At 41.8% G+C, this 19,579-nt stretch overlaps 1 protein-coding gene across 2 annotated transcripts in view; it reads left to right on the top strand.

The window, feature by feature from the left end:
• Nucleotides 1–19,579, top strand: part of ZPLD1 (zona pellucida like domain containing 1) — a 68,208-nt gene that overhangs the window by 31,593 nt on the left and 17,036 nt on the right. For both annotated transcript variants that reach the window (XM_039494233.1, XM_039494238.1), the window contains exons 7-9: nucleotides 2,391–2,504; nucleotides 15,363–15,583; nucleotides 19,291–19,472. In XM_039494233.1, the coding sequence (XP_039350167.1) occupies nucleotides 2,399–2,504; nucleotides 15,363–15,583; nucleotides 19,291–19,472 (509 nt within the window). In that variant the 5' untranslated portion in view covers nucleotides 2,391–2,398. The remainder of the gene's footprint in view (nucleotides 1–2,390; nucleotides 2,505–15,362; nucleotides 15,584–19,290; nucleotides 19,473–19,579) is intronic.

Here is a 19,579-nt window from a genome sequence, read left to right as displayed (position 1 = left end):
GAGCAATTGAGCTCTCTGCCCTTAGTCAGACTTACATGAAAGTCCATTGAGTAAGAGTAAGTAAAAACTGAGTAGGCTTGTTAGATTCTGGACTACTCAAGAGGTTACTGGAGAAGAAGTGCTGCAAAAAATGTTATTTATTTGGGTCCATTTCTTTCTTCTCTTTTGTTCCTCTCCTGCTAAGACAAATAAAACAGCAGCAGCTGAGGTTGGGTTAAATATTTAAAATTTTAGAATTGACAGTAAAATCTGTTTTCCATCGAAACTGGAAAGGTTACTGTTGTTCAGTGTTTTCCTCAGCTGCTTTTCAGATCAGAGATTTTGGTAGTAAGAAAACCAGTGTAGCAGCTAGAGAGGTAAAGCCAGATGGGTGTAAATCCAGAGTCATTCACTGAGATCACAATGTAACTGGATCAGAATCTGGCCCATATACAGCAGAACAATAATTGCAACTTTGTCCATCCAGTACTATAAAAGCAGAGGCATTGGGATCTTTTACTGCAGGAGAGATGTCATTTTCCTGAATGAAAAAATATGATTCTTACAAAATAAAAATACAAATTGTAGGGGAAAGAGCATTTCCAGCAGTGGGAAACAGAGGCCAAGGAGGAGAAAGTGTGAGAGTGCAAGTAAAGGTTTCTGCAGCAACCCATTTAGCCAGTTTCTTCCATAGCTTTTTCAACTCTTCTTGTCAACATTCACTGACAATAGGATCTAATGAATGAACTAAGAAGGCCAAAATGTGCTCTCATTAACAATGCTTGAAATAAAATGGGATCGAACTTTTGTGACCGAGCAAATTTGGCCCAGAAGCTGCACAATTGCAGTAAGACCAAGTGTGTTTTGGATGGACCAATCAAAAATCTAGTTTGATTATAAAGTACCACATTTAATAAGAATCTATTATGTACAGTATTCCATTTTTTTACTTCTTGCTTGTTCAAGCAACGTTGCACAGAAATTAATGGGTCAGATTTCTTCCGATTACACTCGTATCTCCCTTGACTGTGCTGGGATTGCAAAAGTGTAAATGAGAGCAGAATTTGGTTCAAGATTGTATATGCTCCAGTTGCTTAAATTTTGCTTGGAGGGGAGGAGGAATTTTTGTATACAGGGAATGTACCATATGAGGTGCTTTCTGCATGAACCTTTTAAAAACTCATGTTTTGTTGGCTCTATGGGTCCCATCCAAAACCCAATGGAGTTCATGGGAGCTTTTCCATTAATGTCAGTGCGCTTTGGATCAAACCTTGTGCAGGCACTAAAGATCCATTGGTACTTTTGCGAGAGTAAAGGGTTTAACCTAATGTCACTGGCTATAACTTTCCCTCACCCTACAGTTGTCAACTCTTCTGCACTATGGCTGCCGTTCGCCATGCTAGAAATGGCTGCTTTTCAGTCATGTGGTATTTATACAGCTTGTGAAAGACTTTGAGATTATTTGGGATGAAAGACTGATGATAGTAATCTGAGTAATGTATCAATAGTACCAGCATTACAGAAACCCAAACTTCATAATTTACCACCTCTTAGAATTTCATAGCATCTACTGTCTGGAAACATACAGAGTATCTTAAGAGCTATATTAGAGTGCAGCTTTCTTTCCTAAAATGAAAATGTTCCATTTCTTTTAAATTCTGCAAGTTGTAGATCTTTTGTCAAACATTTTTGACATTTTGGTAAAGCAAACATTCTTCATGATTGGCCTGTGTTATATATCTATTGCATATACATTATACCTTGAGGGTTTTCTGTCAGTCAAGGTGTGCTCTAAGATGTCCGTTTGTTCTGATTTTGTAGCCTGGTTGCCAAATTTCACTTCAAATGTTTTCCGTTTCTATGCAAACTCTCTCTAGTAAAGGGCAATGCAACTGCAGGCATGCTTCCAAGGGCAGAATTTGGTGATAAGATATAAAAAGACAGATTTATTCCAGCACCTTAAACTTGAGAAGTAATTTACATACATTTAGCTGTATTGTTTTCAATGGTTTACTGAAGCAAAACTGTTGTTCTGTCAGATATATCTAATTTGGCATTACCTCTCCTTAAGTATCTGAAATTAAAAGAACAAAAATACTCTCTGTATTTAACAGTTAAATGCTCTATTAAATCTGTAATATACTTTTGAAACCTTTATTTCTTAGCTGTTTTAGGAGCTTTTTGTTTGCCATAGAATATAGGTCAACTCCATAGAAATCAACAGGCATTACTCATATCCAGCAGTCGGAGAAATGGGACCCCCTGCCCGTGGTGTGTCAATTTGGTTTGTGAGCCTTGTTTCTGATTCCTGGGTAGAAAACTTGAGTGGCTATAGAATCATTAAATCTTTGCATTAAGTCTCTTTAATGCAATAAACAAATGCATGCAATAACTTCATAATGTCTTGCTAGGTTTTGCAATGGAACGAATATGGTTACTGCTCCTCCTGACAATTCAGGTGCTTTCGGTGACTGCACAGTTCAATGGATATAACTGTGAGGCCAACCTACATAGCAGGTTTCCTGGTAAGTGTTAATGGGCTTTTTAGAATGGGCTCTTTATTATGATTTCCAGTGATGATTATTTTTAAGTACAAAGCTTTAATCTGCAAGAAGTCTAGAAACAGACCTTCACATAAAGGAATGTTAACTGTCAAGTGACAATGAAACTCCTTTGGAGTTGCATGTTATGCCAACAGTAATGGGGAAAAGGCCAAATTCAGTTCTGGTACAGGCAGGTGTAATTACATTGACATCACCAGGGTTTAACCCATTTATGCCCTTATATTGTATCCAGAAAGTTCACCAGAGTTAATGTTGCTAGAATGATTGCTCCCAAATGTAAAAGGATCGGCCACTTGGTATAAAAACTGGGTGCAGCTAACTTTTTAGACATTTTAAACTGGAATTTTTTACTTTTTACAGTTTTTACTCTGATAGCATAATATGGTCGTTTAGTGCCCCCTTACGACAATACATTTTTTAAAAAATCTAATATTGAGGAAGCTTAAATTAGGACCGGCACAGAGTTTTGCTATTGACTTCAGGATCAGGCCCTTAATAACTAGACACATGAGTAAGTCAGTGTGTGTGCATATATATATGCACACAGTGTGTGTGTATATATATATATATATATGCACACACACTGACTTACTCATGTGTCTAGTAATATATAATATATAATAAAGAAAAGATGTACACTGATGTTTACACAAGAAGGCTGGAATTGCATAGGGAACTCTGGAGACATCAAAAATAATTAAAGCAGACCTTGTGAGATACGTTTACATAAATCAGAGCCATAGTATGTATATTGGATTATGTGCTGAAATGACGTACTCTGTCTTTGTTTCTTGCCTCACTCTCCCTTCTTTGTTTCTTGACTGCAAAAAAGGGAAACCAGTGGATAAGGGCAGATATCATGGTCTATGCTTCTACTAGTAATTGAATCAAACAATATAGCACTGAACTCTTAGCACAGTAGTGTGCTGTAACACTTCTCAAATACTTTTTACAGTATTTAGCTTGGATTTGCTAGCATGAGTCAATTGTTATTGTCAAAATTATGAGCCAGCAGCAAATCTACAATATGTAGTATTACTATTTTTTCCATGCTGCCAACAGTGTGCTACATGCCTGTGGGCATGTTTAAAGACAAAAGGTTTGATTCTCATCTCACTTAAACTGGTATAAATCATGGGTAACTCTGCTGAAGTTAATGGAGTTACTCATGGTGTGAGAGGAGGATCAAATGTGTTGGATCTACCTTAAAGAGTTTACCATCTAAATACACCTACAGGGAGAGCTTGCATTACAAAATTTAACTCTTGTCAGTTACTGACATTGCTAGAGTTGTGCAGCTGTTCACTGTACATGTTTTTTACTGGTACCATTCAAGGCTTCTTGCTTCTAAGTGTTAATGAGGAGGCCGGCATGTTATTTGTAAATAGTGGCCTGAACTAGATCTTGAATTCAAATACCAGATTCATCAGCACATTACATTAAAAGTACATCTTGAAACTTACTTCAGGTTTACTCTAAGAACTTGTCTACATTTACAGTTCTGCAGCACTTAGTGAAGACTCTATCTATGCCATCGGCAGAGCTTCTCCCATGAACATAGGTACACCACCTCTCCAAGAGGCAGTAACTATGTCGATGGGAGAAGCTCTCCTGTTGAGGTAGCACTGTCTACACTGGAGGTTAGGCTGATATAACTACGTTGCTCAGGGCATGGAAAATCCACACCCCTGAGTGACGTAGTTATACCGACATAAATTGGTAATGTAGACCAATCTTAAAACTGGGTAATTCTCCTCAGACAATCAGAATTTATGGCTGCCTGATTCATCAGCAGCATAAAGTGGACTCTCATTCCACCCATCTGTCTCCTTTCTGGTGTAGGGGGGGCGGAAAAGAGGGTGTCTGGCAAAGACAGGGACGTGGCAAGGCCAGATGTAATGTAACTTATAAGTATCATTCATGTTATGAACAAATCATATCTAACCATCCTAATAGCTTACTTTGACAGGGTAACAAGCGCTGTAGACAAGGGGGAAGTGGTAGATGTGGTATATCTTGACTTTAGTAAGGCTTTTGATACTGTCTCGCATGACTTTCTCATAAACAAACTAGGGAAATACAACCTAGATGGAGCTACTATAAGGTGGGTGCATAACTGGTTGGAAAATCATTCCCAGAGAGTACTTATCAGTGGTTCACAGTCATGCTGGAAGGGCATAACAAGTGGGGTCCCACAGGGATCGGTTCTGGGTCCGGTTCCGTTCAATATCTTCATCAGCGATTTAGATGATAGCATAGAGCAGGGATCGGCAACCTTTCAGAAGTGGTGTACTGAGTCTTCGTTTATTCACTCTAATTTAAGATTTCGCGTGCCAGTAATACATTTTAACATTTTTAGAAGGTCTCTTTCTATAAGTCTATAATATATAACTAAGCTATTGTTGTATGTAAAGTAAATAAGGTTCTTAAAATGTTTAAGAAGCTTTATTTAAAATTAAATTAAAATGCAGAGCCCCCCAGACCAGTGGCCAGGACCTGGGCAGTGTGAGTGCCACTGAAAATCAGTTCACGTGCCACCTTTGGCAAGCATGCCGTAGGTTGCCTACCCCTGGCATAGAGAGTACACTTATAAAGTTTGTGGACGATACCAAGCTGGGAGGGGTCGCAAGTGCTTTGGAGGATAGGATTAAAATTCAAAATGACCTGGACAAACTGGAGAAATGGTCTGAAGTAAACAGGATGAAATTCAATAAGGACAAATGCAAAGTATTCCACTTAGGAAGGAACAATCAGTTGCACACATACAAAATGGGAAATGTCTGCCCAGAAAGGAGAACTGCGGGAAAGGGGTCTGGGGGTCATAGCGGATCACAAGCTAAATATGAGTCAACAGTGTAACGCTGTTGCAATAAAAGCAAATATCATTCTGGGATGTATTATCAGGAGTATTGTAAGCAAGACTCGAGAAGTAATTCTTCCGCTCTACTCCATGCAGATTAGGCCTCAACTGGAGTATTGTGTCCAGTTCAGGAAAGATGTGGACAAATTGGAGAAAGTCCAGAGAAGAGCAACAAAAATGATTAAAGGTCTAGAAAACATGACCTATGAAGGAAGATTGAAAAAATTGGGTTTGTTTAGTCTGGAGAAGAGAAGACTGAGAGGGGACATAACAGTTTTCAAGTACATAAAAGGTTGTTAGGAGGAGGAGGGAGAAAAATTGTTGTTCTTAACCTCTGACGATAGGACTAGAAGCAATGGCCTTAAATTACAGCAAGGGTGCATTAAGTTGGACATGAGGAAAAACTTCCTAACTGACAGAATGGTTATGCACTGGAATAAATTGCCTAGGGAGGTTGTGGACTTTTAAGAGCAGGTTGGACAAACACATGTCAGGAATGGTCTAGATAATACTTAGTCTTGCCTGGAGTGCAGGGGACAGGACTAAATGACCTCTCAAGGTCCCTTCCAGTTCTATGATTCTATGTATTGGCGAGTTTAAAAAAAATTAAACACTCCTATAGTTTAGAGCAGCCCTACAGCTGGGGTATCTGTGCTCAGAACACTGCCAGTATGACTGTATGCTATGAGAAGGTTATCTTGGGAAAAGCAATTTCATCCCTGATGTTGAGCCCTCTGAAACATAGATGTGTGTTTTTGATAACAAAATTAGAGCTCATTCTACAGCTGAGCAGAATTTACACTCTGACCACAGGAGAGGAGAGGAAAGTAGCTCCAAGCCAACTTTCTGTACCCCTGTTCCTGGTCATCTTGGAGCCAAAACAACTTAGCTAGCCACTGCACCGGGTGGCATGCCCACTATATGGTGGAGAGGAGAGAATGAGTGGCATAGAGCCAGCTTACACCATCTTTATTCCAGATGACAGTTCCCCTGTGGCAGAGGGATCTTTGGCTGCCCATTTGGGCTAGGTTTAATTTGGGTTACACTGGCATAAAACCAAAGTGAAGCAGTGGAGAATCATGCTGTGTGTGTCTCAGGCCCATCTTTAATTATTATACATGGAAGTCTGTTTCAGGCTTCTTAAATTAACTTTTTAACAATGTTGGGTGTATGCTTTCCTCTCAGTGTGTGACAAACTCTGTTAGGATAATCCTTTCCATTGCATATGCATCAAGAGGTGTATATTTGCTATTTGATACTCATGAACTACTCAAACTACTTGTATTAGTTTATTGTGTGCATACAGAGGACAGCTTTAAAGTGTGGTTTCCACTCTGAAAATGTCTCCATAGCAATGGTCCTGTTGGATGTCATGTCTATGGTCTCAATGATTCCAGATAAAATTTGTTCAGTTTGCCAGTAAAAAGATGCTCCCCCCCCGTCCCACTGCCATTCTCCAAACTAACCCTGGGTTGTGAGTCAAGCTGAGTTATTGTTGGTGGTGCACAAAGCCCTGCATGCTGGATCAGAGGGAGTTCCCCCAGAGCACATCTCCCCAGCAGGCAGGTGCATGAGCTCACAGGTGGGCTCACAGTCATGTCCATGAACCCCACAAAGCAGAACTACATCAGCTTCACTGCATAACATATATCTGCTCTCTGTGTGTATTCACAGTGTAACAGGATGGGCTAGGCTCAGAAGGCTCAGGGTCCTGCCACACCCATCCCAGGAAAGGGGCAGTGGAGCTAAGTCCTCCAAGCCGCCTAGAGAGACTGTGCAGGAAGGAACCAATCAGTTTATTTGAGTCTGAGTTCCAGGGCTCCATCTGTAGCCCTCTGGGTTCTCTCCCTCTGGGCCTGGGCCAATGCTTCCTGCAAAGCCAAGCACTGGCCCCTCTGCCCCTGGACTTCCACCTGTGCCCAGGCCAACTCCTGCTCTGGACCAGCTGGCTAATGACTTTTCCCTCAGGAGATGTTGGCTGCGTCCAACTCTTGTTGGCACTTCCTCAGTGGGTCCCTCACATCTGGGGTATTCTGATCTTGCCTTCAGGCTCTTTTCTGGGATCTTCTTACCCTGGATCCCAGCCCTTCTGCTTTCCTTCCCAGCTGAGCTTGGACTCTTGATGTCCTGGGTCACTGTCCTGGTCCTGCCCACATGAGGGCTGAGTAACTCCCCAGTCTCTTCCCAAAATCATGGGCCATGGAAGGTCCTTGATCACACCAGCACAGTTGAGCTCTCCAGCCCTTTATGTCCAGTCCAGCTTCTGCTGTGGGATAGACTCAGGTCTCCCGATTGTACACAGGAGACATGTACTGGGAGGTGCCAATCCAAGCCAGTTGCTGTCAGATGGTGGTCCCACACAAAGGTGTACCCACACCCTGGGTCTACCAGACCCTTAACTATGGTTCATCCCATCTTGACTGTCACTACCCATGGTGGGAACACCCTGATCTTTGGAGTATACCCCCACAGATAGGTCCCACTGTAACAAGTTTAGTCACACTCCATTACTGGGCAGTTCCTTTTAATATGCCTATGCTGGCCACACCTGTAGCAGACTATCGGGTCTCCTGGCTTCTTCCCACTAGTACTTCCTATAGGCTGCAGGGTTTCCTGGACCCCTTGCTGTTGCAGTGCAACCCCTAAGTCTAGAAGCCTTGGGGCTTTTCCCCCTTGTGAGCTTCCCTGGGCCACCCCCTGGTGAATGCCTCTCAGTTCACCAAGGAGCTTGGGCCATTCCTCTCCTTAGGCCTCAAAGTAGGCCTCATCTTGCTTGACTGCTTCCCCCATGGAGGCCAGCTTGAAATGCCTTACCGAGCTCTGTACCCCTCCTGGTAGGACCTGCAGGAATTGCTCAAGGACCACATGATCCAGAAGCTTCTTCACCGAGCTGGTCTCTTGAGAAAGCCAGTCCATCTCCAGGTCCTGTAACTTCTGGGCCACTACCCATGGCTGTGCTCCTTGAAGGAATGATTCTGTCCAGAACTTGTGCCTGTATGACTTTGGAGTCATCCCTAGCCAATCTAAAATGGCTGCCTTCATCACTGGGTAGGAACTTGCCTGCTCATCACTTACCACTCAGTAAGCTGCCTGTGACTCACCCATCAGGAACGGTGTTATAAGGGCCACCCAGTGGACTCTTCCCATCCTGCTGCCTTTGCCACACACTTAAAGGTCCAGAGAAAGGACTCAGGGTCATCATCCAGCCCAGTCTTTGCCAGGCCCAGTGCCAGTGGACCACCAGTTCCATCACCAACTGGGTTCTTGGGTGTGGCATGACCCAGCCACCTCTGTATCCACTGCTGCTAGCTGGAGTGGATCTCCTGCCATCACTGCTGTGCTGCAACCTGAGCTTCCTGTTTCAGCAGGTTCTCCATCAATTGAATCAGTAGGGCCTGGGTCTGCTTCTGCTGCACAGGAGCCCCCTGCAGCTGCTGGCCTTCCACCCACAGATGAATCACCTCTTCCATAGTCATGCCCTTTGTTGATCAGGGGTCGGTCTGAAAGATCACCACTTCTGACACCAAATATAATAGTGTGGCACCCACCTCTTGAGAGCACCCATTCTGGTCGGGTGTGTCTGCAGTCTTTAAACAGTCCCAGCCCTGATATTGATCCATACCCCCAGAGCCTCCTCCCTGGAGGCAATGGTTTTGTCCTTTGTGGGCAATTCTGGCCTCAGGTCTCTACTGGGCCACTAAGTAGTTCAGATCCCCTTCTGGGAGTTTATCATTGTTCAATTGTAGGCCACTTCACCTGTGGCTTGTGTGGGGTGCTGGAGTGGGGTGGTGGTGGTGGGGACCTGGCCCATCCACTACTCTGGGTTCCAGCCAAGGCACCCTGAGAATAGCAGCCATGTGCTGCTCTGTCTCTTTAACAAAACTGCTTTCAGTTCCCTGGGACACTTCCCCGCATCCCCAGCCTTCACTGATGCTTCACCCTTACCTCAGGGCTTTTATATGTTCAGCCCCGGCAGCCATCCAGGAGCTCTTCCTCACTCCCCTGGTCCCTGCCAGCCCTGAGCTGTCTGTAGTGCTGCAGTTCCCTTTGGCCAGTCAGGAGCAACCTCTGTACTCCTCTGGCTCCAGCAAGGACCTGACTGTGGTCTGCACTACAGCTCCTTTTATATTAACCTTAAACGCTCTGCTTGGCTAACCCCTTGCAACTTTCCCTCCTGATTGGCTGCTTTCTTCACAGTCTCTTTAGGCAGCTTGGAGGACTTAGCTCACTGGGATGGGTGTGGAGGGACCCTGAGGCCTACTCCACCCATCACACTGTGGATACACATACAGAACAGATATATGTTATGCAGTGAAGCTGATGTAATTCTGCTATGTGGGGTTCATGGACATCAATGTGAGCTCATACACCTGCCTGCTGGGGAGATGTACTCTGTGGGAACTACCTCTGTTCCAGTACACAGGACTTTGGCACAGCTTATGGGCTTGACATGAGTATGGATCATGGAGCCTCTGGCCTGCCTCTTCTCAGATGAGGCAAGTAGGGGGAAGTGCCACCAAGACTATTGCAATGATGAAGGTGTGACAGCAGTCCCCGAGCCTTAGTATGGTAGAGATTACCATTTGTTCCACATGCAGAATTTCCCTTGATGTTTCTTGCTTGGAATTCCCCAGTGGCAAGTGCAGAATTTCCAGCTGAGAACTGCCCTGCAGATTCCAGATGATGTTTTTTTCCTGAAAGTTGTTTTGCACAAAAATAATGAAAAAAGGTTGGCAAATATATGCAAGTTTGGCTTCTGCATGTGTAAACAAAGGAAATAAAATCTCCCTAAAGCAAAATCAGAAAAGCAGCAGCAGCCTATCCATTTTTCATTTGATTATGTTTTTATCATTTATTGCTGGGGTGGCATCTTGCAGACCTGTGGTGTTGCATAAATAATCTCACACAATTTTGATTTATGCTGTTTGAAGGTTGATTCCAAGCTAAGGCTTGAACTAGTCTGCTAGATAGAAGAAAAAGTATTATTCTGATGAACTGAAAATCATATACCTTAATATTTGAAGACTAGAACTTTGTAGCACAGACTAAGTTTTGCTGGCATAGTTCTGTCAGCTAGGGGTGTGAAAAAAGTAATCCCTCCCTTTAGCTGAGATAGCTAGGCTGTCAAAACCGTCAGTGTAGACCCAACAATGTTTAAAAATCAAGTTTAATTTTTCAAATTATACTTTCAAGGATGCTTTACTTACATGAAAATGACATTGTTCTTTGGTAACCCTAGAAAAGTTAGCATTGAAATGTAGGACTGAAATTCATGTACCAGTTGAAGTCTTCAGTGTCATCTTCATCTAGGGCGATATATTGTCATACTGATCCTTGTCCGTGCCTCACTTGAATATTTTCCTACAAGGGAGGCTGCTTGCCAAACATTTGCAGGGAGGTGTGCATCTGGTCTTTGCACATGAGCATTTAATTAGCTGAAGGATTGATTCATGAGGGCAAGGTATTTGACAGGTGGCTGGTGTGATCAGTTCATCCTCCAAGACCCATCCATGCCCAATAGGGGAGGGTAGTTTTGGATGCACTCGGTCATCCGGCAGCCATTCCATTGCTTGATAATCTGCCCTCTTGATAGAAAATGCAAGAGGGCATTGATAAATATGCAGCTTGTTGGTGGCAATTTTTCTTTGTTTGTCTTCTTCTTGGAAAATATTCACTGATTATAGCGCTGCATGTGTCACATTGTTGGTCTTCAAACAGTAAACGCAGCAGATAAATCCCTGGAGCGGATTTATGAACTCATCAGTGACTGTTTCAGTTGTTCTTGCTCTGAAAGTGCTTGGAAGAGCCTTCAGAAGCTGAATCAAATGCCTTCTGGTAAGATAATTTGGTCTTTCCAACCAACCTGCCAGAAATGTCGCATTCTGAAAGGGCATGGAAACCTAGCAGTGTGTCAGCTTTTAATAGCCGGAGTGATAGGAAAACATTTGTGAGGGATATACAGTGATTCTGTACCCCAGCAGCCTGCATAAAAACAGACTCTTGTGGAAGTTTTGGGTAGAGTCTTACAAAGAGCACTAGAACATCTGTGTCTTGTGCAAAAATCCAGAGTTTAGCAGCACCTCTCTCTCTGGCACTGATCGCAGGCAAGATCATTTTAGTGTCCGCCTCCTCATGGGAATGACGAAGAAATTCCACTGAACAGTGCAAGGCAGCAGCTTCATTATGCCATGCAATGGTGAAACTCTTAAAGCAATTCTTCATAAGCTGGAGCATTTTTCTTGCCAGATATGTGCTTAACTCATCCTTCATGTGAGTATGGGACACTAGGTTCTCCATTGTGACATTGGAGATGTTTATGGAATCAAACATTTTATATTGCACAGGTGTAATACCATGGAGTCTCTTCTTTCTGGTAATATTTTTTAATTGATTCCTCTGCATACATGTCAAATAAGAGGTGGACTTCATCATAGGTCCAGTATTTTCTCTGTAGCCTCATAATGAAGTGATCAGCCAACTCTCGGCAAGTGTTAACAGTTTCTGGTTTGTTGAGAGCTTCTACCTCAGCTGTGTCTTCTAGATTGCTACATTGAAAGGCCTCTGCTGGCATAAAGTACTAGTCATACTGTCAGTAGATGCTGGTTTAGGAAGACCACACAAGAAATGCATGTTTGCTGTTCACCTAACAAACATGCATTGTTCTGTTGCATTCAAACATCAATTTGGTACCATGGAGAACTCGTACTTAACCTATGTGAGACTTTGGGAAACATCACGGTGAGATCTTGACATGATCAGGAGATGAGCAAACAATGACCTGTCTGTGGTCAGCTCTGAATAATCCCTGCCACCATCATTCTGAATGTCTCCTTTGCATTAGAGCACAGCTTTAGGCTGCTATTCTTGATTCTATAGATTTTTATGAATCAAATGACACCTCCCTTACCTTTCTGTTTTGCCCACGGAATTGCATGTGCTCTCAGACTAAACAGCTGTCTTTGGGTTGAAAGCACAGTTGCCAACTTTCACACGGTAAATAAGCACTCCGACTTTCACAGTAAGCCAAATATGAAGCTAATCCCATTTCAAAACAAGACCAAGACAAGCTAATCTCTTGAACACCAACACTCTATGTGAGTAGATCCCCCCAACGTGCAATCTGGGACTGTGGTGGGCCTGCTGTGCACTTTTGACTCTCTACTCTCTTGCCCCTGCTTGCTGGGAACTGATAAAAAAATAAGCAAAAAGCTACAACAAGCAGCAAGCTACAAGCCAAACAAGCTACAAGCCAAAAACTAGCCAACAAGCAACTCACAAGCCAATTAAGCCAAAAACAAGCCCAATTTCTGCATTTTTAACCCGGGTTTGGCATGTCTGGTTGAAAGGCTCAAATTTTCATTTCAGATGTTTCTCTCTCGCCCTCTCTCTTTCTCTTCTCAGAAATGACCAGAGAGCAGTAGACCTCAAAAAACATCTTGATGAAAACTTAATCAAAACAGATAACCTCTTCAAAAGGTTCTGGGTTTGTCAAAGCTGAATATTTTGATTAAATTTTATGGTGTCTGAAGTGTTCCAACTAGCTTCCTTAGTCTACTTTTAATTCAGTTGGTTCTAAGGCAAACTCTCTCTCTCTGCTCCTGTTGTTTATGAGTAACACAAAGGAGATGCAAGTTGCAGTGGGAGTGTGAAAAATTTGTAAATTAGGCCCACACATGTAAATTACTAGTGTTCAATGTCATAAATTCAATAGAAACGAGCCTGAATTAGAGCATTCAGGAAGAGGTGGTAGGGGTATTTGCTTCTGGGTTCAGACTCATCTCTAACATCTGTACTCTGTTTTTATGTTGCAGAATGGGAAAATTATACAGGAATAACCCTAGGTACAGTGACAGGGAAGAACTTGGTATTGGGAAAGGCCAGATTGTTATAATATAATCCAGAGGTAATAAATATATAATTAACTGAGCTAGGGCACCGCTCCTCTTAAAGTCAGTAAGAGTTTTGAAAATGACTTTAAAGGTAAAGTAAAAGCACACTTCAAAAGTTGGTAGGAGTGAGAGTGAACACTTTTATTTTGCATTTACATTTGGCTGGTGTTAACACTGCAGGATAACCTTAATGGCACATTCCTGTTGCTATGTCCTCTTTTCCTGCTGCCCCCTCCTTAACATATAACTGCAATGAGTGACTTGTTACCCATATCTACTGAAGGCAAAGGGCCTGATTCTACTCATACCTTTGTAAGTTGGGGAGTAATTCCACAGAAGTCAACAGAATTGCATAAGCTTATGTGTGAGGAAAATCGGAGCCCAAGTCAGCCCAACTCCTCCTACTTGCCTCCCACACCCATTTCTGCCCAGTGCTTAATGTCTAACGTGTAGAGCAGGACAGAGTTTGGCCTGTTTTGTACTGTTTTTGATTATTTTTTCTTTAGTGCCACCATTTAAGGCTGCATGTAGTGTTGCTGTAGCTGTGTTGATCCCAGGATATTAGACACCCACCTTGTCTCACTATTGAGGCTATCTAAATGAAATTACCTGGGCGTCTGTTGCATGGGGAAGAGCCAGTGCATTGTAATGGAGATTCATTTCCTTCTGCTGGGGCAAATGCAGCACAACACTTTATTTGAGCAGTCGTAATGGTAGAGTATTGACTGAAGTTGTTCTGCTATTTTTAATAGCACTAAATCTTTAAGCAAATGCAATAAACTAGTTGTCGTTTAAAGGAGTAATGCCTGCATTTAACATGCTGAAAAAATGTCTCTTTGCAGAGCATTGAAAAAAATGTGTAATAGTGTGCAGTCAGGAATGTGTCTGAAGACAAAAGCTATATTATCTTGCACTGAAGCTAAACATAACTATCACTTGTTCCTCTAGCCCAGGGGTTCACAAACTGGGGGTTGGGACCCCTCAGGGTGTTATGAGTTCATTACATAGGGGTTGCGAGATGCCAGCCTCCACCCCAAACCTCGCTTTGCCTCCAGTATTCAAATATGTAAAAAAGTGGTTTTAATTCATAAGGGGAGGTCGCACTCAGAGGTTTGCTATGTGAAAGGGGTCACCAGTACAAAAGTTTGAGAACTACTGCTCAAGCCTGTTGTGATGTGTACATTTTTTTCACTGAAGATCACAAGAGTCTTCAGGACTTTCAAGCACAAGGTCATTCTTCATCTAAAAATGTTTGGAACAGAAAGATGTGACTAGCTCTAATTGTCATTTTCTAGGTGTTTTGTATTCAAGGTGTTACAATGTGCAGTATGGTGAATCTCCAACATACTTCACTGTATTGATCACTATCTCTCACAAGCCAACTGATTTGTATTAATGCTAATGCTGAGTGTTCTTAAAAAGGAAAGCTTCAGAACAGTCATAATAATATAATATAATATAATTCTTATAAACTGTTGATTGCACTTCAGTCCTTTAACTGTCCTGTTTGAGCCTGTACTTGGCACCTGAAGTGGACTCTGTCCTGCCTCAGATAAGCACTCTCAGCTCCTATGAGAGTTGTACAGTTGCAATGGAGGGCAGAATTCAGCTCCCTGCATTTCTATTGAAATCAGTGGGAATTACAAATGTGTTTATACAATGCCTAGCACAATGGTGTCATGTTCCACAAAAAATAAGGGCTTCAGGATCAGGCCCTATACATTTAACCCTTTGCCCATTTGTATCCCTTGGCATTCTCTCAGTTTATCAATGAGATTATGATTTATTTAATGGTGAGATTTTGGGTAGTCACTTAAATTCCATGGTAGATTATATTGCCAAGTATTTTAATTCTGATTCTTCATCAGCCTAGTTAAAGAACAGATTAGTGAGGTTTTTACTTGATAACACAATACGGATCAACCCCTCTGACAATAGTATGAAGAGTGATTTGATAGAGCTGTAGAATATAACCAGACTAACTGATGTAGGAGTCATCCTAGCATTCCTATATAGTTGTCAAATGAAATCCCAGTTCTTACATTTGCTTTTCCTGTATTTTCCTTACAGCTGAACGAGATATCAGTGTCTACTGTGGAGTACAGGCAATTACTATGAAGATTAATTTTTGCACAGTTCTTTTTTCTGGTTATTCTGAAACAGATCTGGCCCTGAATGGGAAACATGGGGACGCTCACTGCAAGGGGTTTATAAATAACAACACCTTTCCAGCAGTGGTCATTTTCATCATCAATCTCAGCACTTTGGAGTCCTGTGGAAGCACTCTAGTGGTAAGGCAAGATCACCCACAGATTGTATAATCGCTAGTAGTGCCTGGAGTAGAGTGTGGGGGTTACTCCAGCATTACAAAACCCTCTGAAACAGTCTTATACACTTAGTAAAATAGTTCACTACACAAAAATTTGTTTTTTGAAAGAAATTGATAGCTCATCAATTTGAGTGCTGATAAGAAGCCAAGGACTAGGATATACTGGTTGACAACAACTTTATTCTTATAGAGCTGGTTGGGAATTTTCCTTCAAAAGGCCTTTTCACTGGAAAATGCAGTTTCTTCACAATCAAAACTTTCTGCAGGAATGGTTCAATTTTGTGTAAGTTTTCCAAATGTCCATCTGGAAAAATGAAACAAATATTTTATTTGGGGTTGGTTTTTCATGGGAATTGTAGTTCAAGCTCCCTGACTGAACTACATTTCCCATAGCACAACATATTCTGCCCTCTGAGTGGCATGGTGCATCACGGGAGTAACGTGTCTGCAGGTTCATCATGGGAGATGTAATCTGGCCAGGAATCCTGACCCTGAGTGGAGAATGGAGACATCAGGTATCTGAACTACAGCTCCCAAGAGGCACCACCATTGGGAAATATTGTGTAATGCTGAATTGACCTGAAACAAATGCTTTGCCATTTCTGAATCAAATGTTTTTAGAACTTCTCATTTCAATATTTGAATTTTTCATTCGATTTCAGGACAAAAATAAACATTGAAACGTTGGAATTTCCCACAGGAAGGAAATTCAGATTCTCACTCAGCTCCAATTCTTATTTAATATACTGCGAGTGTATGTACCAGAGCTTCTGCTGGATGGTGTAAGACCTGCTCAAATGTCTGATTTATGTTGCTCTGTAGTGGTTGGTCAGCAGAAGGATGGAAGACTTAATAGTGCTAACAACTAGTTGAGATTCTCTTTTAGTGGAAGGGGTAAATACTTCTGTTTCTAGAGCCAAACATCTTAGACTTGATATGCTATGCAGCATAAATGACAGCTATGATATCTGGCTGTGTGCAGACAGCCACAAATTTGTTATACCCAAATTGTCACTTAAGGCAAGATTCTGGTACCTTTTTCGCAGCGCTGTAATTTAATTAACTTTAATGGAGTTACTCCTGATTTACACCAGTGTGAATGAGAGCAGAATCAGGCCCTCAATATTCTAAACTGTCGTGTCCAACAATGCCTCAATCTGTGGGGCAAGCCCAGATTTTAGACTTGAATTTCCTTTTACCCTTTATGAATTGTTGTTCAACTTTTCACTATAGGTAGGATCTCTGCAGTATGCTTTCAGATGTCAGATGGGGGTTTCTGACATGCACAGGGATGGTCTGGGTCACTGAAGATGCCAAAATCTTTATTAAGTAATTTACAAAAGAATAACAATTTATAATATTTTGCCAGGTTGCCATTTATAGCCAGAGTTGGTAATGACACTTAAATTTAAGTTCTCCCAGCACTTTCTGTTATATGTCCCTGTTTTCAGTTGCTTATAAGTTTGCCAAAGTGTTCAGGCTGAAACTTTCTATGTGCATTCTCTGTCTTAGGCTGAATTTTCTTTTTAAAGGTTCAGCAAAAATAGTTCAGTTGTTTCCAAGGGTAAGGTTAGGAAAAATGGGTAGCGTTGCCAATGCTAAAAAAACCCTAAACTGTGTGGCTTTTTTATTTTTTAAAAAGAGCTCTACCCCTTCCATAGTTTGGAGCAAGGCCTTGAAATTTGGAAGATAGCTCTAGGGCCAGATAGATGTCTTCTGCTGTCCCCATGAAAATTACCCAGATTGGGTAAAATTTATAAGCCTCTGAAAATTGCTATTTTGACATGTTCATAGAGCTTGTTAGAAATTTGCTGTTAAAATCTCTGACCATTCCGATTGCTCTGTGCAGGCTCTCATTCCCTTTGGAGCTCCCTATATAGCAAATTCTCTGAACGTTCGCTCACGCCCTGCAGGGCTCCCTATGTGTATCTCTATGTGCAAAGACAAAGCAACAGCTTTGGGGGAAACAATAGCAACCCACCACCCCTATGGCTTAGGAGTGCTGGGCTGTGAGCCAAGAGGAGACCATGAATACTGATCTCAGCTCTTCCATTCACAGGTGTTAATATACCACACATTTCATAGCCCTTATTGCTAAGCAAGACTCATACCTCTACTTCATGAGGGGGGCAGGCATCCTTCATTTTACAGATGGTGTAATTGGGAGGCTGTACTTCTGGAAAGGCTGGGAACACAACACAGAACTCTAATGTGGTAGACTCCCTTGACATCCCCTTAACCACGCCAGCTTTCAGAATTAATGTGCAACATTTTTGTGCTAGGCTGTACTGTCTGTAACCTCTAGGCCACTCCCTCCTCCAGAGCCAGGAACAGAACCTAGGAATCTGGATTCCTAACATTTTTCTGCTGTCTAGCAAATGGTTATGTACACCAATGGAAAAATGTACAGGGAATAAGAGCCTACTATTGCTACCAGGTTTTCCTTTACTTCAAGAAATCAAGTTGTGCTATGAATCTAAAGGTCCTGGGTTCAAATCCTGATGAACTACTCAGGTGGGCAGTGTGATTTGATGAATTCCTGTTTTTTTCCCCAGTTTTTCTTTTTTAAAGATATGGGAGATTACATACAAAAACTACATCAAAACATTGCAAAATCAAGCAACAATTAGGTAACGCCACAGTTAATCTCATGCAACCTCAATGTGACCCTGTTGTGTACATGCATTATAAATACTCTTAATTACATATTCACATACTATTTTCTCCACATGACCATTAACTCACATAGTACATGGGATATATGGTGAATGAATCAGTGGGTTGCAGGAAGTGAAAGGATGTTCACTTGTGTTTTGAAGGCATGGGATGGGGACCCAGGAGAGCTGGGTATTTATTTCTGTGTCAATTATATACTTATGTGATGATGAGCAAATCAGTCATAATTCAGACATGCCAGGGGGCTGAATTAAGGTTACACAGCCAACTTTAATTGTGGGATTGTCTAAATATTGAGTGCTTGGATTTGTAGCATTGGCATTCTTTTAATTTAGTTTTTGTGTGAGTAATTTATCATATATAGATATGCAGCTCCACACAGACAGACACAAGCATTGACCAGAAATTCAATTGTTTGGCTTGAATTGCTTTACTGTCTCATTAATATCACTTTAAAAATATTATAACTCTCCCATTTGCATCATCTATTATGTGATTTGGAATCCTTCACAAGCCAACATACCAGTAGTGGCCACAGATCACTTCAGTGAGTGGGATTCTTTGTAAAATAACTTCATTTTCAAGTATTAAAAGCTCCAATATTTTTTTACCTTTCAAACTGAAAAGAACTGCTTCTTCAGCCCCCCTTCCCCAGTGATCCAGGGGAATTCATCAGGAATGGTCAGAGAAAATGCCCATCTGAAAAATTATTCACGGGACTTCAGGTCTGTGTTTTAGGTGCTACGATGAGCCATATTTTGCATTCAGTCAGACCCTTGTAATCCCAATTGACTACAGGCTCTGCAGGTAAAATAGAAAACAGAATCTGATTTAGTAAGCCCAGTTCATCCCTGGTGTACTGAATGAAGTTACACCCTGGATGAATTGGGCTCAAAGTGGCAGAATTTTTCAATGTGTATTTCTCTCTCCCTCTCTCTCTTTTTTATGTGCTTAACCTTCTGGTAATGTCTGTTTTCATACCTTCTTCAATAGGTATCCTCCGTTTCAGGCATCAATGCCTATGGGAATGTATCAGTGGTACAGATAGGTAACGTTTCAGGCTACATAGATACGCCAGATCCACCAACAATCATCAGCTACTTACCAGGGCTTCTGTACAAATTTAGCTGTAGCTACCCATTGGAATACTTGGTCAACAATACACAATTGGCTTCGTAAGTATTCTTTTCATTCTTTCATATATATTTATATGTATAAGGGTGAGGGTATCTGTCTCCATGCATCTGCACACCCCAACATTTATCTCCATAAAAATTGTGCT

The sequence above is a fragment of the Mauremys reevesii genome, linkage group 1 (assembly GCF_016161935.1).
Source record: "Mauremys reevesii isolate NIE-2019 linkage group 1, ASM1616193v1, whole genome shotgun sequence".
In the NCBI taxonomy this organism is placed as follows: domain Eukaryota; kingdom Metazoa; phylum Chordata; order Testudines; family Geoemydidae; genus Mauremys; species Mauremys reevesii.
Note: the sequence above shows the minus strand (reverse complement) of the source record. Positions and strands in the feature narration are given on the sequence as shown.